Source organism: Silurus aristotelis (genome assembly GCF_946808225.1).
Source record: "Silurus aristotelis genome assembly, chromosome: 18".
NCBI classification, from domain to species: domain Eukaryota; kingdom Metazoa; phylum Chordata; class Actinopteri; order Siluriformes; family Siluridae; genus Silurus; species Silurus aristotelis.
Genome location: NC_139591.1, coordinates 12,082,817 through 12,110,304, shown reverse-complemented (window position 1 = coordinate 12,110,304; position 27,488 = coordinate 12,082,817). Strand labels below are relative to the sequence as shown.

At 35.8% G+C, this 27,488-nt stretch overlaps 2 protein-coding genes across 3 annotated transcripts in view; one reads left to right on the top strand and one right to left on the bottom strand.

Moving 5' to 3' along the window:
• Positions 1-1,816: 1,816 nt before the first annotated feature.
• scarb1 (scavenger receptor class B, member 1) lies at positions 1,817-25,599 on the bottom strand. Of its 2 annotated transcripts, XM_083569112.1 has the most exons (14): positions 25,168-25,599; positions 24,553-24,713; positions 21,384-21,525; positions 20,993-21,196; positions 20,507-20,602; positions 20,200-20,315; positions 19,813-19,979; positions 18,585-18,703; positions 9,643-9,716; positions 9,482-9,533; positions 7,942-8,088; positions 7,557-7,601; positions 3,867-3,924; positions 1,817-2,439 (listed from the first exon to the last, which is right to left on the bottom strand). In XM_083569112.1, exons 1-14 carry the CDS (start codon positions 25,285-25,287, stop codon positions 2,429-2,431), a joined length of 1,512 nt encoding a protein of 503 aa, XP_083425238.1. In that variant the 5' UTR covers positions 25,288-25,599; the 3' UTR covers positions 1,817-2,428. The 2 variants fall into 2 exon arrangements, with proteins under 2 accessions (XP_083425238.1, XP_083425239.1); XM_083569113.1 differs by lacking the exon at positions 7,557-7,601 and having other exon boundaries at positions 25,168-25,598.
• npm2b (nucleophosmin/nucleoplasmin, 2b) overlaps positions 22,036-27,488 on the top strand; it is an 86,860-nt gene continuing 81,407 nt past the window's right edge. Inside the window, exon 1 of the mRNA XM_083569206.1 lies at positions 22,036-22,047. The gene's annotated coding sequence lies outside the window, so the exon portion shown is untranslated. The remainder of the gene's footprint in view (positions 22,048-27,488) is intronic.

The window sequence follows — 27,488 nt, the reverse complement described above, 5'->3', positions numbered from 1 at the left end:
CAGGAGTTTTAAGTAGCTACAATTCTTTATCAGACATGAAACGCCATTCCTTTCTCGAAAGTCCAGCAAACTTTACTGGAATTGGGGATGTATCTTCCATCAAGCAAATCTTTTTGAGTTAACAACATAACTCTTCTTCTTTGTGTGAACTTAATGTATAGCTATTTTATTAAATTCCATATTAACACTGATCATATAAAATAGTTTTTTTGGTATACAACAACCAAAAACCTGCCTGGGCCACCAAGGCTTTCTCTGCTGGCCTAAACACTATCAGAATAAATGACTTACATGTTAAAATATTTTTGTTCATGAATATGTAATAAATTATTTCCGATAGTTTTTTCCTCTATTTCATAGCCTTTCTCTCGGTTGCGCTGCTTCTAGGAGTGTCTGTTTACATAAGAGTTTCTATGCAATCGGATTTCTGCCATCTGCATGACGCCTTCAGAATCAGCAGTGCGGGCGCCTGTAGCACCTGTAGCACCTGTAGGGCCATCTAGCTGGCGTACAATAATTTCGGCGTCTTTACAGCCTTTGATTGAATGGTAAGAAAGCACAGTAGTCAGAGCTAGCTAACTGCACAAACTCAGACTATATTTATGTGGATTATTTTTCATTCCACAATAGCTGGCTTAGAAGAAGAAATTTATTTGGTTGCAGATATATTTACCAGGTTATTTACAAGGTGGAAAGTCTGGACATCCCAAGGAAAAGTCAGCCAAAACACTTCAGAACAGTTATTTATCTTTTTCATGAACCAATTACATGTATGATGTAGAATGATGTAGAATGATGTAGAATTTGCACAAAAACAGAGCTGTGCAATCATAATAATAGTATTAAGAGGTTGATTAATTCAGGTAGGACACCACTTAAGGCCTAGGAGTGAAATGGCCCACCACTGCAAAACTCCAATGTCCTTTAACATCTTGCAATAATTGATGTGTAACATACATGGCAGCGAGTGATAGGGGAATCAGCTTCAAATAAAGTTTTGGAACATGATGTTTAGGAAGCACATGGGTACAAAACATTCAGGAAACAAGTACTCTAAGTTATGATGCCCTTCATGGCTCATACTAGTGTGATTAAAATGATAATTATGTTTTGCACCTTTGTTAAGTGATGGCTACCTTTTTAAACATATTTCTTGTTGCAGCCTCTCTTTCATGCATCGTGTTGCAATTATTATGAGCAACATGATGCATAACCTTTTCTAGACTAGAAAACCCTACTATATGAGTAGATTTTGACTTATGTACATAAATTATATATTTTTTTAATACATTTGCAAAGATTTCAAACAAACTTCTTTCACGTTGTCACACGTGTGTGTGTGTGTGTGTGTGTGTGTGTGTGTAAGTGTAAGTGTAAGGGACACTGTACATATTGTGAATAAAAACAGAATGCAATGATGTGGAAGTTTCAAATTACAGTAGCATTCCTGTATGTGATGCAGGGCCGATCACGGGCATCCAGTATGGATTTCCGGCCTTGACCCTTACGCACAGAGATTTTTCCAGATTATCTGAATCTTTGGATATTATGCACTGTAGAAGATGATAACTTCAAACTCTTTGCAATTTTTTTCTGAGAAACTTCTTTCTGATATTGCTCCACTATTTTTTGCTGCAGTATTGGGGGAATTGGTGATCCTCTGCCCACCATGACTTCTGAGAGAATAAGTTGCAAATTGGTCCTCCAGCTGTTCCTTATATGTACATTTAACTTTTCCGGCCTCTTATTGCTACCTGTATACACACACACACACACACACACACACACACACCAAAAAAAAATAACAACTCAATACTTGATTTTAAAGTTTGTTTATTTCTCTCTGTTTATTTCAGCACATTCCAGAAATGCTCAATCAGATTGAGATCTATGAAATGTGAAGGTAAAGTCTAAAGTAAACATGAACTCTATCTTCCTCAAAACATTCCGTAACTAATTTTGCACTGCCAGGGAATACAGATGATATGAAGGAGTGTACTTGGTCTACAACTATTTTACTGATTTTTGTATGTAAAAGCATGAATACAGCTCTTTGTAAATTCACTTCAAACAGAAATACAAAGCAATAGATAGCTTTCGAAGATTTAGCAAAAATCTTTTAAATGTACTTAAACCGCATCAAAAAAAAATTCCAGAACAAAACCCCATGCAAAGAAAATTGAACAAAAACAAACAAAAAACCCACAGTGCTATAAACAAATTCAAATTTTTAAAAGTTGTGATTAAGCTGCTCTCACACCAACGTACACAAATACAAACACCATCTTCAGTTTCTTGTTATTTTTATATAAGGCCAAATAAATTCAGTACAAATAGTTCTTGGGAAGTGCTGCAATTTCTGATCAGTACAAATGGAGTTTCATTGTCCACATATCTTGGGTTCACTTCTGCACCATTTTGTAAAATCCTAATTTGTATCTGTGAACATAGAAATAAAGAGATGAGAATAAAATACACAAAAATTCACAAGCTATTGGTACATAGGCATTTCTGATCAAGTCTATAATGTTTTCACTTCAGCAGAATAATACAATGTGTTAATAAGAGATAAAATAACCCAAGATGTTAGCCCAAAGAAAATGGCTAAATTGGTTTGACATTACAGGATGGAAACTATAACTTATATAATCTCTCTTTACCATCATGATGGAAATGGATTATCTTAAAATGTACAGCACATCAAACCTTGAGGAGGTGGAGCCACAACAGCAGAAGACCATATTTGGTTCCACTCCTTATTGGCAAGAATAGGAGTCTGAGGCTATCATGGGCTAGCTGTGGTGTGGGAGCTGATGAGGTCAGTGACTGCTATTTGGCAAGAAGGTCTGGCATGCAGCCACCATTCTAATTCATCATAAAGGTGTTAAATGTCTTTGGTCTCAAGGCACTGTGCAGGCAACCAGAATTCTTCCACACCACCCTTGACAAACCCTGACATTCTGGGCTCATGGTTTGGGAAGTTTTGGTCCCCCTTTTTTTACCCACTCAAAGATACATCATACAAAGACATTCTAGACAACTGTTTGCTTTTAACTTTGTTGTAACAGTTTTGGAAAGACCAAACTGTTGGGTGTACTGGACTGGTAATCAAAAACTTTTGGGACTATCTGTCATATCAGCTATAACATTAAAACCCTCTGTCTAATATTGTGTAGGTTTTCTGTCCAGCTCTGACTCATAAAAGCCTTGACATCACAATGGATGCCCATTGTTGGTGCTATTGGGGGTGTGCAGGTGCCAGTATAGACACTCTAGTCTGTGGCTACGTAGCCCCATACACATCAAGCTGCAATAAACTGTTCTTGAGCATCACAACCATTATTAACTGTTAACATTTTTGCTTTAGTAGTTATTTTGTGGGACTGGAGCACCTTGCGCCACACACCGCTCAGTGAGCCTTGGGTGCCCATGATCTGTTAGCTGGGTCATTGGTTTTGATTCTGTGAACCACTCACCCAAACTCACAGAAGAGCTACTTAGCCAATTTTTCAATTGTTTGTTGCCCTTTAGAAGGAGTTAATGACTACAGATACAAATTCCCATACCATTCAATTCTGATGTAAATATCCATAAAGTAAGGTAAAAAGTATTTTACTTTAATTAGTTATTTAAATAATGAATTCTAATTCCAGTAGTGTGGTAGACAAGAGTAAGAGTAATTTTGGACCAAGACTGTCCTGATTCTTTATCAATATTGCAATTTCACAATAGTTTGAGAGATGTGATATAATAACGGTTATAATAAAATGGTATTTAATAATTTAATAATTTAAAAGAACATTTCATTGTTGTGTACTCTTCTGGCTTTTCAACAGTGTGTAAAGAGGAAAAAAGTTCACCTTCACCTTTTTCAATATACTTTTCGCTGTAAGCAGGGCCATGGTTTATGTCTGTATTGCTTCCCTGAAAAAAAAATATTAATAATAATTTAACATTCATGTTGAACCAAAGTTGGAGTCACAGCTACATGAGCCGAAAGAAGAAGTGATGTGATGTGATGATGATGCATAATGATAGCATAAGGTATTGCAGTTACCTTTAGTTCCTTAAAATAACACATCAGACCTCTTGACAGGTGTTACTTTAAGAAATTTAAGTTTACTGCAATACCTTATGCTATTATTATGCATCATATCATATCACATCACTTCTTCTTTCGGCTGCTCCTATTAGGGGTCGCTAGAGGGGATCATCTGTCTCCATACTGCCTTGTCATCTGCCTCTTTCAAACCAACTACTTGCATGTCTTTCTTTTTCCACATCCATTAACCTCGTCCTTGGCCTTTTACTTTTCCTCCTTCCTGGTGGCTCCAACCTCTCCTACTAATATACCCCATGTCTCTATCGGGCCTCTCTCACTTTGTCCCCAAAACTTCCTACATGCACTGTCCCTCTAATAAACTTGTTTCCAATCCTGTCCATCCTCGTCACTATGCCACTGTCTCAACCCACTCCACCCTGCCTGCACACTTTTCTTTACTTCTCCAACACACTCTCCATTATAGTGGTACCCCCTTTTACGAACGTATCCTTATACGAATGTTTATTTAACGAATCGAGTTACGAATTCGAAATACGACCCGAAGGCTCAGAAGCTAGGTCGGCAGCGCCATTGCCCGCTGGGTACGCGACCGTCACTTGTCCCCTTACTCACTCAGTTCAAGCGTTCCTAGTGTTCCGTAACCATCTCCAATTGTATCTTGTGCTTATTATTTACATTAATACCGTTGTTTTTCGCTTTATTTGTGAAAAATAACGAAATTCCAGCATGTCGTCGAAGAAACAGTGATAAAAGCGGTAGTGAGAAGAAAAAAACCGCATGATGACCGCATGGATATAAAGCGATAGATCTGTGACAAACATGAGCGCGGGGCACGTGTAAAAGACATAGCAAGGCAATATGATAGGAATCCTTCGACGATAGCTACTATCCTGAAGCAAAAGGATGCTATCATGGCCTCTAAAAGTTTTGTCTAAGTTAAGGACCAGTGTGAATGATGAGATGGAAAGGCTTCTCTTGCTTTGGATTCAGCAGCTCGCAGGAGATAGCATCTCTGAGTCAATCATCTGCCATAAGGCCACCTCCATCTACAACGACCTTAAGCAGAAGGAAGCAGATCAGGTTGGCGAGTCATCTACGCAAGGGGAAGGATTTAAGGCTAGTCATGGCTGTTTTTTTTAATTCAAGAGGAGTACGGGCATCCACTCGGTCGTGAAGAGACACACCCTGAAAAACTATTAACGGGACGCATTATGTATTAGTTTAGTGACATTTGCTTATCTCATTACCGTAACGTTTTGAAATCAAGGCAGAAACAATCCTCCTTGGATAAATTTTTCTTAAAAAGGTCTAAGCCAAGTGAAAGTGAAAAAAAGCAAGGCAAAAAGGTCTAAGCCAAGTGACAGTAACAGTGAGGCAGAAAGACCTAAGACAAGTGAAGAAAAGGAAAAACAATAAAAGTTAAATATAAAAGTCGAAAAAAAAAAAATAATTTTATAGCAGTACCGCTTCCTCCATCTAACTGTACATACGTACATGCGTTCAGTCCTTCCTCCTCACTCCAACCTGCCACACACACACACACACACACACTCAGCTGAGCTGCCACGACTGTATGTACGTACGTACATGCGTTCACTCTTCGCCTGCCTCCCACTCATCGCTTGCTACTCGCTTCAGCTACTGTACTTCAACTTCTGAAACGTAAGTACCCACAGTTCACATTATTTTTTATCGTTTAGCTTTTTTTTTTTTATTATGTATTACTATGTTATTGTTATTTGATTATTTTACTGTTATTTACTGTATGTTTTAACACTTAAAAACATGTTTTCCCATTGTTATTTATCATTTACTTGGGTGTTCATGGAGGGCTGGAACGGATTAATTGGATTTTAGTTATTTCTTATGGGAATAATTCGTCCATTTTACAGGGTCCTGGAACGAATTAAATTCGTAAAAGGGGGGACCACTGTACTTTAAAGATGTAGATGCCGAGCCCGCAAACATAGACTTACCAGCACCATTTCGATTCCACCTCATGTAGAGTTTAGACATTGGACCTCTTTAAATATTTAAAGGCTCACAATCTTAGATTCTGGTGCTCATGTTAGTTCTCACGCTCTGGTGTTTTGTATTGTTTTAAATATTTATATTCACACTCTTAATAATCACCCAAATGAGAATGGGTTCCCTTTTGAGTCTGGTTCCTCTTAAGGTCCTCCTCTTCCTAATAAAATCTAAGGGAGTTTTTCCTTGCCACAGTCGCCATGGCTTGCTCATCATGGATAAATACAAATTGCTCACCTTAACTCTTAAATTCTGTTTAACTCAAATTCTGTTAACTCTTGAATTCTGCACACTCTTAAATTCTGTTAAGCTGCTTTAAGACAATGTCTGTTGTAAAAACCGCTATAGAAATAAACTTGACTTGAATTGATTACACTGTACTCTGATTCCTACTGACTTTCATTCCCCTTCTCTCCAGCATGTACCTCCACCTCTCCAGGCTCTTCTCCACCTGCTCCCCACTCTCACCACAATTTACAATATCATCTGCAAACATCATAGTCCATGAAGACTCCTGTCTGACTTCGTCAGTCAACCCGTCAATCACCACTGCAAACAGGAAAGGGCTCAGAGCCAATCCTTGATGCAATCCAACCTCCACCTTGAACCTTGGTTCCTACTGCACACTTCACTTCTGTCACACTGTCCTCACACTTCCTTTTCTATACTTTTTAATCAACATTCTTGAAGCAAATAATGTTGTTCCTTACTTTAAACAAAATAATCTAAATAACCATACTGCAAGACTCTGACTGCAGCTTGTGTCTTGTGTCAATTATTTGTTCACTGCTCAGCGACTGGTCTCTCTCTTCATCTATGATTACCAATTTTTTATGCATGCATTCATGACTAGATGGATCTGGGTTCAACATTCAGCTCCAATCTGGCAACCAGCAGTATTTATTGCACATTTCTGCATATCAATGTGTAACTTGCTGACAATTCTTGGCAAATACACAGAGCACAAGGAGGTAAACAGGTGATTCCTACCACCCATATTGGTTATCTAAGATAAATCATAGTTATGATTACTAGAACCACAATGTTTTTAAAGTTTGGCCAACTGATCTGGGGTTGATCTTTGGTACATGTGGTCTTGATCAGGGTCTGTGCTTTAGAAGCACTGATCTTGACTCCAACTCTGTGTGAAAAAAATATATTTTTTATTAAAGAGTATATTTCAATCTTAAGTTGTTTGTTGGGTTGGACACTAATTAAGGAAATGCAAGCTTATTACAGGAAGTATATTGTAACAACTTATTGTTGTTACAGAAACAGAAACATGCTGGCTAATATAGAACATGCACTGCATAAACATTCATTAATCTGGTCATTCATTTGCATATTATTAAACAACAAGTATGCAATCACGATTTCAGTGTCAAAAGCACAAGAGAAATCAACAAAATTTGCAAAATTTGAATTTGTGGAAATATTTGTGGTAAATAAACTTGTTAATGCTGACCCTTTTGTCTTCTGTGAGATCAACTGTCCCCTGTTTTTTTTCTATCTGCAAAACACATTATACAGCAAGGTTTGCTCCAAAATGTGTGAAATTTGTATCTGCAATTGCAAACTTTTACTATTAAGAATATATCGACTTTATTTTACTATTACAGTGTATGTTTAAGATATGGTTGCGTATAACATAAAAAAAGACATTAGAAAGGCAACAATGAAACCTAACTGTTCAATACAAGCAAGCATTCATGGCATTCCAAACTTTATAGCCAAAGGGAAAGACTAAAACAAGACTGCTGATTTACAGCCCTACTGTACCTAAAATATGCATATTTTTTTAATGCAATATTTAACTTTGACAATGTGTATTACAGATCATTTAAATTTACCTTCTTACTAAGATGCAGAGCCACTGTTCCAATGATACAGCTCAGTCCAAGTGCAATAAAGATGAACTGCATATACTCCATCACCATTGGTAAAATTACTAGGTTAATACGGAACGTGTTGAGCACAGGACCATCAATGTAGCCACTCTGAAAGAGATAGCAGCTTATATATTCAATTACACATTCTTTCTAAACAAATCTCACTATTGCATTCACAAAGTAAAAATAAATTCACAGCAAGGATCCCATAATTATGACTAATTATCAGATCCATCTCTCATAATTATGACTTAGTATCTCATAATTATGACTTACTAACTCATAATTATGACTTAGTATCTCAGTATCTCATAATTATGACTTGGTATCTCATAATTATCAGATAAGTTGGGGCAGTCTGTGGCAGGGGAGCGTTTTAGAACTTAACACCGGCTCTGACGTAACTGCATTTTTTGCTCGGAAGGACCTCATTGCGAAACAATAGAGATGTAGAAGCTATCATATGGTTTAGCTTGATGACTGTAAATAGTGTTATTGTTAAGATGGTTCTCACACTGGTTCTCTAAACACATTCCTGTTATCTGTTCAGTGTCTATAGAATATTTACGGTTATTATGTGAGGTATACTTATAGGTATTATTATTATTAAGATTACTATAATTATGATTATTATATTTCAACATTGACTACTAATATGTGTTACACATTCTGACTGTCCACTTGATAAAACAAACTCTTATTAAGTGGACAGTGGACAGTCAGAATGTGTAACACATTAGTAGTCAATGTTGAAAAATATTAATAATAATAATAATAATAATAACCTCACATACTATCGTAAAGATCCTATAGACACTGAACTGATAACAGGAATGTGTTTAGAGAACCAGTGTGAGAACAATCTTAACACTAACATTTACAGTCATCAAGTTAAACCATATGATAGCTTCTACGTCTCCATTGTTGCGCAATGAGGCGCTTCCAAGCAAAAAATGCAGTTACGTCAGATCCGGTGTTATGTGCTAAAACGCTCCCCTGCCACAGACTGCCCCAACTTATCTGATAATTATGAGATACTAAGTCATAATTACAAGATAAGGATCTCATAATTATGAGATACTAAGTCATAATTATGAGATAAGGATCTCATTAAATACTAAGTCATAATTATGAGATATGGATCACATAATTATGAGATACTAAGTCATAATTATGAGATAAGGATCTCATTAAATACTAAGTCATAATTATGAGATATGGATCACATAATTATGAGATACTAAGTCATAATTATGAGATAAGTCAATTACGAGTTAGTAAGTCATAATTATGAGATCCTTGCTGTGAATTTTTTTTACTTTGTGAATGCAATGCCCTTCCGTACTATTGAATACAAAAAAAGTATGGATTTACATTCCTCTGGGTTTGAGAATAAAGACAATGGGTATTTTTTTTTTTTTTTACGCATATGTAATTGTAGTGGCATTTAAAACATCTGAAATCATTACATTTAAACTGTAATCAAAGTCATAGCACATACCTCACCAAACCAAAGCAGGGGCAGCACTACTTCATTTATTTCACCAGTTTGCCTAAAAAAAGGGCAACAATTTTGTTAAGCTAAGAATTATTTAAATTCATCCATACAAAGCCATCACAATTTAGGTACATACAAAGAAACAGCATTTATTCTCTACTTACGATATTCCTAATACCTGCTTTATTAACAGGTTAAGTTGCAGCTTGATGGACACATTCATAGGAACTCCAGTGTTCTGTAAATCATTGGTACACATACAGTAAATAGTAAAACAAAAATGTTCCTCCAGGACCAAGGTGCAAGATAAAACAACATAAATCAACACAAAACTAGGAAAAACCTAAGAACAGACCCATACACAGGACATTGCATATAGTGTACACTTGCAAATATTTAGTGCAACAATATAACTAATTTCACACAGTGAATTTACATATTTAATCAGTTAGCCTTTGTCTCCAATCGACAACCCAGTGTGCCTTTGATTATGATTGACTGCAGCCACATTGGCTGCATCCAGATAAGATTCGATTTAAACAATATATCTAAATCATACCTGGGCAACAGGAAAATGCCAGTCACATGTTTAGGTATGTTTATTTCCTACACAAATACTGGATTGGGTGTATTCAGATAATTTACTTTCTTATTTTAATGTTTGTCAAATTTATCTCTGCCCAGCCTATTTATCAAAATATTCAACATTTAATTGAAATGAGAGATAAATCGTCTATTTAGCCATGTAATTGAATATTCTTTTTTTAAGAATAAGTGGTATATTGAACAAATAGTTCATTGAAATTTCATTCTGTTTGATGACAATTTAACACTAAAACTTAAAATAAAAAATAAAAAAATTTCTAGAGATTTTGTGAAATATTTTTTAAATTGCATTAGTATTCAAATGACAGTGCAGTAGAAGTTCCAATTTTATAACAATGAAAAAAACCTGCACCATTTACTGCCATGAAATACAATTGCAGGTGGATGCAAATTTAGTAAAATTGATTTTAGTCAGAATACTGACAACAGAATTAATCAGTTGATACCAAAATAGATTAGACTAGGCAATACAAGTAAAATAAAAAAAAAACAAACAATATAACATTTGGCTATAAAGTAACAGTCAGGTAAACCAAGGCTTGGTAAACATCGAGAAACAAAATAGAAGGTGCATAATACGCACAGATATGCATCTTTTTAAATTATGTGCGAGTAAGTTATTTTTTCCTCAATTTTTTTTTTTTTTTTTTTTGGTCATCATTTTATTTTTGTCACCTTATAATAATGCTGCACAGGTCTAGATCCCTACCACTCACTTCTCAAAGCTCCACCCTGCATGCATGCTTACCCACATCCTCGTTTTCACGTTCCCTCTCCATCTAAATCAGGCTTTGGTGCTGTCTGGCCTGACACTATTATTTTAGCCAACCATACTGATAGAGGAAATAAGCCACATCCATCTTATCTCCCATCCTGTTGACAACCTCCACTTCAATGACTGTTGCAGATACCAAGTTATCAGCACATTTCATACAGGGGTGCCACAGGAGAGGGGCATGGTCTGAACAAAGGGTGGGGGTCGATTTCAACAGATAGTAATAAGCATGTGGACCACCTGCTTAACTGCAAAACATTCTTTTTTGATCGCGATATGCTTACTCACTTGCCTGCAACTGTTAAATGAATAAAAGTCTGTTTGTACGACTCTGTCCACTGCACCATATCTAGTGCTTTTCTTCTTAGTGAGCAATCAAACGGCTGGTGACATCTAAATAATTGAGCATAAACCTACAAAAATCGCCAACTAGGTTTAGTAACTGTCTCACCCCTTTATTTGGTCCTGGGGAAACAACAATTGCTACAGAAATATCATTTTAGGGACACACCTGCTAATGGACCAAGTGGAAACCAATATGCCACACTTCTACCTGTTCAAGCATACACTTCTGTTGTTAATCCCACCCATCTCATCCATTTAGGGAAAAGCTTTTGAAGCCAATTTTGCCACTGCATATCATTACTATAAACAATATGTTATTTACATATATACAGTGTATAGTGGTGTGTGAGCAAGTGATCATCTAAATGGGTCACTATAAGGTGGATGGGGTTCTGAACTACCTAAAAGGAAGAATCACAGATTGGTGCAAACAGTGTGAAGAAAAACATTTTTCCTGCAACATGAGAGTCAAAGGTATAAGACAATATCCCTGTCAAATTCAGTGTTGATTAAGGGACACTGGATACATGTCAAATTTACACCACTTGCTTTTTTTGTTTGGGTAAATATTAGGGGTGTCTGCATAACACCACCCATGGGGGTGTCAATGTGCTGTTTTCTGAGATTAGGGCAGCCAGGCAAACACCTCAGAAAATTACACCTACAACTAGGAACCTCCATGATTTGATTCTTTCTACATTGTTTATGGAGACTGATATGGCATATTTGCCTTGTCTCACCTTTATCACCTTTACCAAAAATCCTTGCCATCAGGAGAGTAATTTGAAGCTCAATTTGGGCAATAGCACAATGACTTTGTCTCATAGTAAAAAAATTTGCATTATACAACAGGGATTACAATTTTTGTACATGTAGCAAATTCTCTTGTGTTAACTGCTCTAATGTGTGGAGTTTTGCCCCAAGTTCTAGATGCATGTTCGGCTATGCTTGGTCATTTAGCAGTGTTTCATGCATGTAATCATATTTGTCGTAGTCCATGTCTTGAAATATCATGCCCATGTGCAATATGCTTTCTTAACCAACTGGTGAAACACTGAACATTAGGTCACTTTCAATCATTAGTCAATGTGAAGTTTCTATGCTTGGTTACTTAGTTTTAGTCATGTTTGTATTAAGCTGTCTTTTTTAGTCCAGTACTACTGTGCAGTGCCTAGATGTTACTGTAAATGTGCACTGCTGGTTTTCTTTAAATTGGAAACAAATTCCAGGTATGGATTATTCTAAAAAAACATATTGAATTTTATTTTTGCTGTCTGAAGGTTATTCCTCACAATTTCCGTTAACTATATCCAAAGACAAACTACCATTAACATTACTTCAAATGTCTCTGGAACTAAAACATAATGGCCACTAGGGCATATTCAAGCACATCCCCATGCACATAACGCACCTAATTTTGCAACCTGAACCAAATATTGATTGAGATTTTACTGGGTTGTCCTGTAGTCCCATCTTAGATTGATGATGTGGGGCATGGCTGGCACAGCTGCCAGGGTGGCTGCTGCAGGACCCACTGGCTAGACCAGGCTCTAAATCATCTACCAGCCAAATACTTGGGCTTAGAAAAGAGCCTAGAGCAATCTTGCACAGGTGCAGATCCTTACTACTCACTTCTTGCTAAAATCTCAAAGCCATGTTTGTGTTGCCAACCCAAAACTTTATTTGTCTTAAGTCACACCATTTTTAATGGATGCGTGTGTTTGTGGCAACATCATGCTGTGGGAATGATTATCAGCAGGGACTAGGTATCTTGTCTGAACTGAAGGAAGGGTGGAGAATTTTCATAGGCTGTGATCTGTTGAATAGAGCGCACACACGAATATTGGGTATTGAACAGAGCATCAACCATTTACACTTTAAATGCTATACATTGTATTTTCTATATTTTATACTATTCTATACAGCATACTATATCATTGTACTATATTATTTATAGCATTTTAAAATTTCTGCTATAGTCTGCTAAAAAACTGAAGCTTGGGAGGAAGTTTCACCTTTTAGCAGCTATCCCAAAGACTAGACCAAAGCAATATTGGATCTAAAAAACAATAAAGGCAAATGTCTTATAGTGGCTTAGTCATAGTCTATTGAGAATTAACGAAAAATCGAAATCAACAACCTAAAGCAAATCTACCAAAAAGAATGGGCCAAAAATCAACAGCAACACCAAAAAATACCAACACTGTATGGAAATCTTGTTTATATCAGTGGTGGGCCATCAGGGTCAGCAAAGCCTTCTCTGCTGCCTAAACACTATCAGAAGAACTGGCCTACATTTACAACCTAAATTCTAATATTTTTTGTCAACTAGCAAAACACGTCTGTAGCTCTTTGATTTTTTTTTATGCCTACAGTGAAAGAAAAATTTATTTGTCTAGGACATAATTAAAAATAAATTTTCAAGAAAAGCTAGACGTCGTGAGGAAAGGATGGCCAACCCCGAAGCTAGCTAGCTCGTCTCATAGAAAGTGTTTGTTCACCACTTCCAGACCAGTAAATATGAGCGGTACCACTGGGCTACAGTCTCTGAGAAGCAGTGCAAATTATGAATCTCTAGTGAGTAGGTTGTATTTTATTTAAATCTTTATGTTTTTGTCATGTTATTAGACAAATATTGATTCTGAACAGCTCCAGATGATGTAGGTGGCAGAGTTGCGGTTGTAGTGTAGAGGTTTGGATCTTGCTTCAGTAAAATGGTATTCACCCTCCATATGTAAAATGCCTCTCTCTGTAATAACATGCGTTGTTATATTGCATTTTTGTATAGTATTGATGGTTTTTATAATTGTGACATGATAGTGGTGGTATTAAGAGGTGGATTAAGTCAGGCAAGTCCCCACTTAAGGCCCAGATACCAAATGCATGGCCCGCCACGGTTTTATATGTATCCTAAAATGCGGTCATAGTTTTTTATTTTTCATAAAAACATTTCCCCAACATAAATTGTATCGCAATAAAATAAGTTTCATTGCTTATATATATATATATATATATATATATATATATATATATATATATATATATATATATATATATATATATATATATATATATATATATATATATATATATACAGTGAGGAAAATAAGTATTTGAACACCCTGCTATTTTGCAAGTTCTCCCACTTAGAAATCATGCAGGGGTCTGAAATTGTCATCGTAGGTGCATGTCCACTGTGAGAGACATAATCTAAAAAAAAAAAAATCCAGAAATCACAATATGATTTTTTTACTTTTTATTTGTATGATACAGCTGCAAATAAGTATTTAAACACCTGTCTATCAGCTAGAATTCTGACCCTCAAAGACCTGTTAGTCTGCCTTTAAAATGTCCACCTCCACTACATTTATTATCCTAAATTAGATGCACCTGTTTGAGGTCGTTAGCTGCATAAAGACACCTGTCCACCCCATACAATCAGTAAGAATCCAACTACTAACATGGCCAAGACCAAAGAGCTGTCCAAAGACACTTGAGACAAAATTGTACACCTCCACAAGGCTGGAAAGGGCTACGGGGAAATTGCCAAGCAACTTGGTGAAAAAAGGTCCACTGTTGGAGCAACCATTAGAAAACGGAAAAAGCTAAACATGACTGTCAATCTCCCTCGGACTGGGGCTCCATGCAAGATCTCACCTCGTGGGGTCTCAATGATCCTAAGGAAGGTGAGAAATCAGCCCAGAACTACACGGGAGGAGCTGGTCAATGACCTGAAAAGAGCTGGGACCACCGTTTCCAAGGTTACTGTTGGTAATACACTAAGACGTCATGGTTTGAAATCATGCATGGCACGGAAGGTTCCCTGCTTAAACCAGCACATGTCCAGGCACGTCTTAAGTTTGCCAATGACCATTTGGATGATCCAGAGGAGTCATGGGAGAAAGTCATGTGGTCAGATGAGACCAAAATAGAACTTTTGGGTCATAATTTCCTTAAACCTGTTTGGAGGAAGAAGAATGATGAGTACCATCCCAAGAACACCATCCCTACTGTGAAGCATGGGGGTGGTAGCATCATGCTTTGGGGGTGTTTTTCTGCACATGGGACAGGGCGACTGCACTGTATTAAGGAGAGGATGACCGGGGCCATGTATTGCGAGATTTTGGGGAACAACCTCCTTCCCTCAGTTAGAGCATTGAAGATGGGTCGAGGCTGGGTCTTCCAACATGACAATGAGCCGAAGCACACAGCCAGGATAACCAAGGAGTGGCTCTGTAAGAAGCATATCAAGGTTCTGGCGTGTCCTAGCCAGTCTCCAGACCTAAACCCAATAGAGAATCTTTGGAGGGAGCTCAAACTCCGTGTTTCTCAGCGACAGGCCAGAAACCTGACTGATCTTGAGAAGATCTGTGTGGAGGAGTGGGCCAAAATCCCTCCTGCAGTGTGTGCAAACCTGGTGAAAAACTACAGGAAACGTTTGACCTCTGTAATTGCAAACAAAGGCTACTGTACCAAATATTAACATTGACTTTCTCAGGTGTTCAAATACTTATTTGCAGCTGTATCATACAAATAAATAGTTTAAAAATCATACATTGTGACTTCTGGATTATTTTTTTTAGATTATGTCTCTCACAGTGGACATGCAGCTACGATTACAATTTCAGACCCCTCCATGATTTCTAAGTGGGAGAACTTGCAAAATAGCAGGGTGTTCAAATACTTATTTTCCTCACTGTAGATACACACATCAAACAGAATAAAAATTTTATATACTACTAATTCAGTAAGATTAGACAAATTGTCAGCTCTGCAGTGGTGGACAGTAACAAAGTAAATGTAATTTGATACTGTACTTAAGTTGCTTTTTCACAAATCTGTACTTTGCTCAAGTGTTTCCGATTGGGGACACTATTACTTTAACTTCACTACATTTCAAAGTCAAATATCTTACTTTCTTCCCGTGGGCTCACCACCTGCAGGAGGGACCATAAGGGACGGTGCTGTGTGGATTGGGCAGCAGTCGAAGGCGGGGGCCTGCTTAGACTGCTGCCCCCGCGACCCGAATTACGGATAAAAAAGCGGGAGAAAATGAATGAATGAATATCTTACTTTTTTACTTAACTACATTTTAAAAAATCCTAATAAATTCCTTTTTATTTATTAGTTCATAAAAACTTTAATAGTGTAGGGAGTGAAGTTTTAGGTCATCGAAGATGTACTGTGGCTTTAATAAAAGGCGGAGAGAATACAATGGGACAGGTGAGTCTGCACGGCGGGAGCGTGAGAGAGTGAGTGAGAGAGTAGGTACATTATAGCCATAATAAACCATAGTGCTTTGGATAAGTACATTTGGTGGCAAATACATTTGTACTTTTACTCAAGTTAAATTTTAAAGGGAACACTTGTACTGGAGTAATAGTTTACCTAGTTTACCTCTACTTTTACTCAAGTACATGATCAAGTACTTTTACACTCATGTACTACTCATGCTAACTAGTAAAACAAAGTTTGCTCAAATCCCAATCTAGCATTAAATTTCACTGTATTGTACTTGTTTCTGTTTGTAATACATTGATTTAGTAAATGCTTCAATTTCAATAATGATATGCATTTGGGAGTGATCTGTTACAGGCCTTGATAGTTATTGATTTAAAAAAAAATATTAAATTGATTTAAATTTAAAATTGTATTAATTTATATAAATGTACTACATTAAACTAATTAATTTAACAGATCTCTAGCTAAAAGCCAAGCCCCATAGGAAATATATATATATATATATATATATATATATATATAAATAAAAGCAATAACTGAACATTTTTAAATGTTAATACTTCATTACTGAAGATCTATTGCTTATTTTGCAGTTTCTTAAAACTGGAATATAATATTATATAATATATGGAATTATCAGTGTTCTGCTCCCGGCTCAAGGTTTGACTGCAATATCCTTAAACAATCTGAAAGGGTAATTGGAAATTGGTATAAGTATCCTGATAACTGCCTTTATCATAATTATATAGTGTTCATTGGTATTCTAAATGTTATTGTCCTATTATAAACAAATAAATGTTACCTTGAAATGTTGTAACTTTGATCTTTGAGGTTATGAATCCAGTCTGTTGAAAGAACTAAGAGGATTTTATACCTCAACTGTTAACATTGGAAAAAGTTTTTTATTGATTGTCATTTTGTGTTTCGTTTTGTCTATCCATGTATGTGTTTGCACATATCTTTGCAACTTTCAACAAAAAAATAAATAAATAAAAAGTCACTAGCATGCAGTAGGAAGCATAATACTGTACATTTATCTCAGTGGGCCTTTTGCCACACAGATAATAGTGATAAAATAAATCTAGTTTATGAGTTATGATTAACAGAGTAGGATAAGTCTCTCCATGGCCAAATTAGAGCCTTATCCTAGAGAGTTAATATAATTAGTGGCGTTAAAATTATATACTATACACACACACACACACACACACACACACACACACACACGTGTGTGTGTGCATTAACACAAATTTATTTTAACTAATTCATGCACATAGAGCACATGAAGACAAAATATTCTTGTAAATGTTTAAAAGTAATTATGGTGTTTTAAAATAATTTAAAATGAAGATTTGCGTTAACGTGTAATATATATATATATATATATATATATATATATATATATGCACACACACACACACACACACACACACACACACACACACACACACACACGCAAAGATACCAACGCACAGCATGATGGGTCGGACTGCAAATACAACAAAAAAAAACATTGCATACAATGCATTTATACTTTGTCTTGCTACAGTTATACAAAATGAAAATCAATTAAAACTTTGTTAGTTATTAACAAACAAGAGATAATAAATCCTCAATCATTTCAACAGATTGGATCTATAACCTATGATCAAAGTTTACAATATTACATAGTAAAAATCAAGGTAACCTTATTTGTTTTGAACAATTACTTTTATGATACTAATAAACAGAATATAACTTTGATAAAGGCAGCGATATCATGATTCTCAAACCAATTTCCAATTACCTTATCAGACTGTTTAGAGATTGCATATCACTTTGAAAGACCTAAAGCACCATACTTGTTTAGAAAAACTAAAAAGGTTGTTGACTCTGCATTGGATATCCAACCAAGAAAACAAATGCAATCTCCACTGATTTATACACAAAATGTATATAGCGTTATAATTCCATCAGAAAAGCTTTTTTAACCAGTCGCAGCGGTGAGAGCGCTGCATCTTAACCACTAGACCACCAGGGGAGAAGAGCACCCGGAATGCATCAGTTTAATTCCCTCAGCTTTTAAAAAATTGTGAATATTGCCTGAAATATATATTATTTTTATTATTATTATTTTTAAATAAGAACACATTCTCTTACTGGATGCATGTCAATGAAGAGCCCATGGTCATGCTCGTTGGGGTTAAGCCCATTGACAGTATGTATAAGGGCAGGATCAGCATTGTAGAAATGTGGCTGGGAAATGTACACAGGGGAGTCTAGGAAGAAAAAAAGCAAACATGACAACAGAATATTGGCTTCAGGGGTATTACAGTATGGGGAATAAGTAATAATATACAAACACTTTATACATTTAAATGATAAGCACAGAAATTCAAAGCAATCATGTAATGCCCAGGCACATTTACGATTCAGTGCATTTAAATGTAACTGAAGTTCTGAAAATGTGCATGACTAGAAACACATACAGTACCAGGAAAAAGGTTGGGCACACCTCATCCTTCATTGTTTTTTCTTTATTTTTATTATTTTTAACAATGTACATTAACACTGAAGACATCGAAACTAGTAACCCTAAGCCAAACCCTAGAACAAATATAGAATTATGTAGTAAACAAAAACATCAAAATAACCCAGAATGTTTTATATTTTCAATTCTTAAAATAATTCACCTATTGCTTTGATTACAGCTTTTGGCATTCACCATCACACCTACTCCTCCATGCTTTACAGAGGGAACCAAAAATATAGAAATTGACTGTTCACTCTGGTGTTGAAGACTGCACTTAGGAATACATCTTAAGCTTTTTCAGAATCACTGACTTTTATTAGTAATGTAATTGTATAAGTAATGATGGAATATCTTCTATTTTACTTTTTATCTTTTATTTTACATTTCTTGCCATAATATTGATTTGTACAGTAGTTGTAGTAGCATCTATAATGCAATTGACTTTTGTCTTGTGTAGAAGAAAGGTTGAGTACACTAATTGTCCAAAGCACATTAAAAAGGCAAGAAATGTCACAAATTAATTCTTGACAATGGTGAATTGAAAACCATTTCAGGTGACCTCATGATTTTATGAGAGAATGCCATTGTTGTGTCATGCTGTCATAAAAGCTAATAGTAGCTACTTTAGACAATCTAAAATATAAAACAGCTGTCTTGTTTAACATTTTTTTTTCTTTTACGACATAATATATGTAGTTTCATAGTTTGGATGTCGTCAGTATTAATGAACAATGTTGAAAATAGTACAAATAATAATAAAAAAAATAAAAAAAAAACACTGAAGGAAAAAGTGTGTCCAAACTTTTGACTCGTAGTGTATCTCTAGGTATGAATCTATGTATAATGGACACTCACTGTGCCTGCAAGTTCCAACATAAAGAAGACCTGACTCTCTACATGGACAGAAGCCTTCATTTGGAGGATAATCAGAGCCATTGGCAAAGAGTGTTTTTGGAGCCACAAAACGATACACAGGGACTCCTTGTGAAGTTCCAGATCTCTGATACACCAGCTCCATTGACCTTTAAAACATTCAGGACATTTATGCAAAATATCAATACTTCCAACAGTCTGAGATGAGTTAAAAGAATGCAATACGTGACGATGGATGCCGGAATCTCGAGAAACTTAAATATACGTATAAAGAAACACATTGATATTACACATAGATTAGGAAACTTTAAAACTAGCGTTAACTAGACAGTATGTTATGCTGAATGAAGTGCTTTACTTTGACATTACCTGCAAGCATCTGGACTGTAAAATGGCAAAGTGGATTCTGTGGTCATGAATGGTGGCCACATCTGCCCTGCTGTACCATTGATCATGTTACACTGCTCTGATTTCCAGTAGTTTACCTGGTTCATTTAAACGAAAGTGAAGGGGACAATGTGGATTGAGAAATTAAATGACAACAGAATATTGGCTTCAGGGGTATTACAGTATGGGGAATAAGTATATGTCAATAAAACTTTGTTAAAAGATACAATATTTAATAACTTTTGTTATTATCGATTTTTTGTTGTCTTACTAACTTTAATCAACTCACTTTCTTTAAACCGTTCCAGGAATCAACTTTGTGAACTACCCTGATGTCATCCTGACCCGTGAAGACAGTAAATAGCCCAGTGTTGGAGTTGTTAAACTAAATTAGACAAACAAAACACAAGTATTTATTGATCTCCACCTTTTTTAAGAACACTATGCATTAGGTATAAACACACATCAAATGGGACACCAGGATTGTTGGAGAATTCAGATTTGTGCACAAACACATTTAGACTTAGATTTAGACCCCAATCCACCTACTAGTATGTTTTTTGGAAAATAAGAGAAAACTAATAACTAGAAGAAACCCATATGGATGCAGGAGGAACATGCACAGAAACTTCTCAAACCCCAAACTATGAATCTATGAGGTGCTGTGCTCCCATGCACCACATAAGTTTCTTACCAGCTTAAAGTTACTTTCAGATTATTACATTTCTAGCTTGATTAAAATACAGAATATACCGCAATTCACAAAATCACATACCTCAACAAATAGTCCAAACTTCCCTTTAAATGGCATCATGCCAGGAAGAATGGTGTTAAGAAAGTTCAACATCTTGCTTTCATAGCCCCACATAAGCTCGCCTACTGTTTTTGTCACAAAGGGGCCCTCTTTAAAAGATGTAAAAGTGGAACTTATCATTCTCCTAACTTGAAGGGGCAAGAACTCCATCATCACTGATGCTCCCTGAAACACAAAGTGGAGGTGTTAAAAGAATACTTATCAAGGAAAGACACGGGTAATTATATATGTATGTACACACATGCACAATTATTTGTTGAAGACAAAATTAGATAATTATTCACCTAACTAGCCACATTACCTATTTAATGAGCATGCTTTTTTTTCTCTTATAAAAAATGACAAGTCTTACTAGCACCAAAACGTTTGGGATGGTGACCACATCAGACTCGTTGCCTACAGACATGCTCTCCTCAAAGAAATATCGTCGGTATTCACGATAAGACACTGTTTTGTTGTCATAAAAGGTGATATTGTCTTTCCAACGCTTCTCACTAAAAGTAGAAAGATGAGAAAGTGAGTTGAAAGATTACACTGTCTTGTAATTTAGACCACTAGAGTGAAAGTGAACTTCAAAAGCCTAGTCAGAAATTAAGAAAGAAAAGAAAAGAAGACTGTAACAAAAACATTAAAAAATGAATTTTATATATATATTATATATATATATTATTATTTTTTTTTTTTTTTTTTTTTTTTTGCAAGGTCACATGTTTTACATTTCTTGACACTGCAAAAAGTTTAACACATGATTTGAGGGTTATGTGTGGTAAAACTTGCTTCCTTAAGGTCACATTTCTCTTTCGCAAAACAGGAAACCACTTTCCAGTGATAGAATATATGCTATAGGCATGATCCTCATAAGTGAGTGAATCAACAAATCCTGCTAAAATATTCAGTCATATTTTTAGCAGGACTGTAGTTTGTATGACTACAGAATAACCCTTTCACTTTTCTGTAAGTAAACAGTGTTTAGTACCAATAATATACAGTACAGATTTAATACATGATTGTTTGAATAAAGTGTTAAAAGTTTATAAGATTAAACAGACACATTTGTGTTCATTGAGTTCTACCAACATGGAAAACAATTCAACAAAATTTTAGACAGAAAATGCCCCAGAGCCATCAATAATAGTGGTATTAATTTTAATTTAAAGACTACAGAATGAATAAATAAATATGCTCCCTATTTTTATAAAATGTATAGTTTGGCTTTGGCTTGGTCATGACACAAAAAGTATCAATTTTTATACAATGAATTTAAAAATAAGCTGCTGAGAAATTTGTTATAAAATAAGAAAGACAGCCATGTTTCTACTAATATTTTAGCCTTAACAATGAAATTAAACTTGGACATTGGTTAAATGTATATATCAGTATGACATATATGTGGATTTCAATCAAATTCCTTTCCCAAATAAGACATAAATCACTGCTGTATGGACATGTAAAATAACATTGCATGCTTTCATTTAATTAAGTTTTCTCCCTTCAGGCAGGGTGGGGTTGGCATACATTTCACACCTTGAACAGTTTAAAATAACACTAAAACTTTCTTTTCGGCTTCTCCCGTTAGGGGTCGCCACAGCGGATCCTCCGCACGTTTGATTTGGCACATGTTTTACGCTGGATGCCCTTCCTAACGCAACCCTCCCCAATTTATCCGGGCTTGGGACCGGCACTAAGAGTGGCTGGGGATGGTTCCCTGACCGGGAATCGAACCCGGGTCGCAGCGGTGGGAGCGCTGCATCTTAACCACTAGACCACCAGGGGACTCCTTAAATTACATACACTCCTGATATGACAGTTTTTCTTATGTATACCAAATGAAAGCAAAGCTCACAAAAAAAGCATGCATAGTGTCTCACTTGATGAAATGTTTTGATCAGGAGAAAAGTATAAAAGAATTCCAAACCATCAGATGGACCATAGTTCACTTTAAAGACAATCAACAACAAACAGAGAAAATAAAGCAACACAGTGACCAATCATCTAGAAAGGACTTTCCTCCTAAATAAATAAAGGAACAGCATACCCCCCCTCCTAAGTAGGCTGCCAAGAGACCTACAGCAGCATTAAAGGACCTACAGAAATCTATTCTGGCTCCTCTTCTCGTGGGGAAACAAGTGTGAATATTCTTCACGTCTAAACTATGGGGTGAAGCAGCAAGATGTAATCCATTTCTTACAAAAATCCAAGCTCAACTAAATCCCCCAAATGGCATGGTAAAATGTGTTATAGTCTGATTAGACAATTTCAAAAAGTTCTAATGATTCCAAAATACCAAAAGGTACATTTAATGCAAAAAAGCACATTACCAAAAAAAACAAACAAAAAAAAAACCTATGCTAATTGTGCAGTAGCTGCACAGCTGTAGTTTAGAGCTGCTTTTCGTCAGTCAAAACCAGTCAAGTTTATTTCTATAGCCCTTTTCACAACATACATTGTCTCAAAGCAGCTTTACAGAAATCAACAGTCAAGGTGAATGGTGTGCATTTATCCCTGATGAGCAAGCTGTGGTGACTGTGGAGAGGAAAAACTCCCTTAGATGTTATGAGGAAGAAACCTTGAGAGGAACCAGACTCAAAAGGGGAACCCCTCCTCATTTGGGTGACATCAAGAGTTTGATCATAAATCTTTCAACAATACAGAACAAACCAGTGCTTTTATGAAAGAGGAGGGAATCATAAATTTCTGCAGAATTAATGCCTTAAATGGATGAATGTTTTTGGCCAGCCAGAGACAAAACCTAAATACATCATAGAACTCTGTGTGCTGCCCTGTGCTGTGCACAGTAGATGTCCTTACAATTTAATGGATCAAAAATATTTTTTTTCACTTTATTTGTATACTTAAAATTTACAACTGCAAATTAATACTTTATTTCAAATTAATACTAATACATCAAAGTTATGGGAAATATCATTTAGGCCATATTGCATAGGCTAATATAGGCTCAATGATGTGAACCACGTCTGACACTGTCCTGAAACTGTTCAAAAAGGTGTCTATTTGCTGTGGTTTCAAGAGAATTAAGTCTCAAATTATGTTAATAATGCACATTTATGTTGAGACATGCTTAATATCTAAAGTTGATGGATTTGTTCTGTCAAGTTCAGACCAGATCAGACACACAAAACCGGTAACTTCAATATCCCCAAGTTTAATTATGTACTCATTACGTTCATAATACTTACACAGAAACCAGGGCTTATATACTGTAGATGTACACAAGTGAGACTAAAAATAGTAAGAAATTAAATAAATTGCTAAATTGATAGACAACTTAATACAGCAAAAATACACGACAACCGTCTCCATTTTCAGCTTCAGGTAACATCCAACCTTAAAAAATTTTTATTACTTAATCAATAAATGGATATAAAAGTGCAAACAAGCAAACAAAAACTCCCCCCACCCCCCAAGAAAAATAAATTAAATAAAATAAAATACATAAATAAATAAATAAACCACAAGATTTCATATTCATGCCAGGATCCTTAATAAACAACTAAACGCACCTGTACACATATGGACCTCTTTGCTCAACCATGGGCTTCTCTCCTGCCAGTATCTCTTCAGGGTTGAGAACATTGAACCAATATACAGACATAAAGAATGGTACAGGAATGTCTTTCCACATAGTGTAGGAGAGAGTATTTTTCGGGTTGATTTCTACATTCTGTGAAACATGACAGAAATGCCACATCAAAACCAATATTTAGTGTAAAAATGGTGTTTTGTAACTTTATTTATTAATAAATATTATTTTATTTTTTTTACGCAACTATTCCTTTTTTTTTTTTTTTCGTGATAAAGGTGACACCTACAAACAGCCTGGAGGGCGCTTCAATTTGGTTTACAAAAATAAATCAGCTGCAGGTACTCAAGAATAACCTTTTCATCAGACAGAATAGGTATGGTGATTATTGTAATAAAGCTAATATATTTTTTTTAAATATATAATATGAGAGAGAGAAGAGAGAGAGAGAGAGAGAGAGAGAGAGAGAGAGAGAGAGAGAGAGAGAGAGAAAATGGTTATATACTGGTTAACCGCTCAGGATATTTTTTAACAGGTAATTTGCTTACATGTGAATCTAATACCACAAACAATGACTGTTTTGTGCCTGGCTTACCTTAATTATTTGATCGTCGATAATAACTGGTCCCACAAATACAAGAATAGTCCCGAAAACAACCGCTAAAACTCCGACAACTGAAAGTCCTATGGTTATTTTAGACTTCGAAACGGCCATGGGGAACGGATGTTGCTCAAAACACCTAAATGATAAATGCTGATCCTGTATATGTTGCACCTGAGGCTTCTTTTCCCCCCTGTAATCCTCCGAGTCGGATTTTATTTAATTGAATGGTCATGAAAAAATGACAGCCGCTTGCGAGCTACACCACGGCTTCGAATGAGTTCAGAGAAGCGCAGCAGGATACGAAGTTCTTGCTTACACCCCTGCTCATATTTACACCCCTTATAAATGGAGCTTAACACTTTATCGGCCAAGAGCCAGGCTGCATGTACTTACTAGCTACATGGACAAGAATGACTCCAGTATGGTGACTCCAGCTGAACAACATTTAGTCTTTAACAACCTTTATATACTATGCATGTGTGTGTGTGTGTGTGTGTGTGCATATGCATACAGGTGCATCTCAATAAATAGAAGATCATTCAAAGGTTTATTTATTTACAAAAAGTGAAACTTATATAGTATATTGATTCACCACACATGGACTGATAGAAGTATGTTCATTTACTGCATATTTACTCAATACTTGGTAGGAGCTCCTTTTGCTTCATTTACTGCCTCAATTCTGTGTGGCATGGAGGCAGAGGTGGGAAGTAACGGAGTACAAATACTTCGTTACTGTACTTAAGTAGATTTTTCAGGTATCAGTACTTTACTCCACTATTTATTTTTTAGACAACTTTTTACTTTTACTCATTACATTTTTACACAAATATCTGTAATTTTTACTTCTTACATTTTCAAAACCGGCTCGTTACTTTAGTTTTAATCCACTGATTTGGTGAAATATATATTTTTTATTTTCACTGCGCGCCGATTTCAGCCGAACAACCGATTTCCTTTTACTACGCGTCTTTTTCAATCCGCTGGTGTATAAAGTCCTGACTCTCACTCACCACAGATGTAGACTAGTTTACGAAGATAAGAATCAGCAGGCAGAAGGCAGTAAGAAGTTTGGGGTTATATATATAATATATATATATATATATAATACCCGCCACGGTTTTATATGTATCCTAAAATGCGGTCATAGTTTTTTATTTTTCATAAAAACATTTCCCCAACATAAATTGTATCGCAATAAAATAAGTTTCATTGCTTATATATATATATATATATATATATATATATATATATATATATATATATATATATATATATATATATATATATTTGGCTGTCAAAATTAAAATTATTGTAAACGGCACTAAATGTTATTAACGCGCCATCAATTTAGCATTTCTGTTTTTACCATTTTTATTAAATAAAATGTAAATACATAAATACATTTCTAAATATAAAAGAGGCGAAATTAAAACCTTCGGGAAAAAATACATTTATCTACGACGTCCTTTCTTTACTTAAATGTAAAATTAATTATTAAACTCCAGATAAAAATATTTTGAATCAGTAAACTTTTGTTTTATTTATGCGCCAAGTCTCAAATCAAACAGAAAATCCGCCATTTTTTACACAATTAACCCTCTAGGTGGCGTTTTGTGGGTTTTTCCCTCATAATGGCGACACAAACAACTTTTTACTTAAGTACATGTCAGAGCCAAGACTTCTTTACTTTCACTTGAGTAAAAAAGTTTAATCAGTACTTCAACTCTTACCCGAGTATTTTAAAACATGAGTATCTGTACTTCTACTTAAGTAAAGGATGTGTGTACTTTTGCCACCTCTGCATGGAGGTGATCAGTCTGTGGCACTGCTGAGGTGGTATAGAAGCCCAGATTTCTTTGACAGTGGCCTTCAGCTCATCTGCATTTTTTGGTCTATTGTTTCTCATTTTCCTCATGACAATACCCCATAGATTCTCTATAGGGTTCAGGTTTGGGGAGTTTGCTGGCCAGTCAAGCACACCAACACCGTTGTCATTTAACCAACTTTTGGTGCTTTTGGCAGTGTGGGCAGGTGCCAAATCCTGCAGGAAAATGAAATCAGCATGTCCATAAAGCTGGTCAGCAGAGGGAAGCGTGAAGTGCTCTAAAACTTTCTGGTAGATGGCTTTGCTGACCTCGGACTTGAAAAAACACAGTGGATTTGACATGACTCCCCAAACCACCACTGACTGTGCAAACCTTACACTGGACCTCAAGCAACTTGGATTCTGTGCCTCTCCTCTCTTCTTCCAGACTCTGGGACCTTGATTTCAAAATGAAATGCAAAATCTTCTTTCCTTTCAACTGACA

What these genes read in the sequence shown, in the direction of transcription:
- scarb1 (XM_083569112.1), bottom strand. Translation starts at nt 25,287, where the DNA reads ATGGCCGTTTCGAAGTCTAAAATAACCATAGGACTTTCAGTTGTCGGA. An exon ending in AGAGGTCCATATGTGTACAG is followed by an intron (nt 21,526 to 24,552) that starts GTGCGTTTAGTT and finishes TTCTACTTTTAG; the next exon opens with TGAGAAGCGTTGGAAAGACA. An exon ending in CCCTGCTTTGGTTTGGTGAG is followed by an intron (nt 8,089 to 9,481) that starts GTATGTGCTATG and finishes TATCTCTTTCAG; the next exon opens with AGTGGCTACATTGATGGTCC.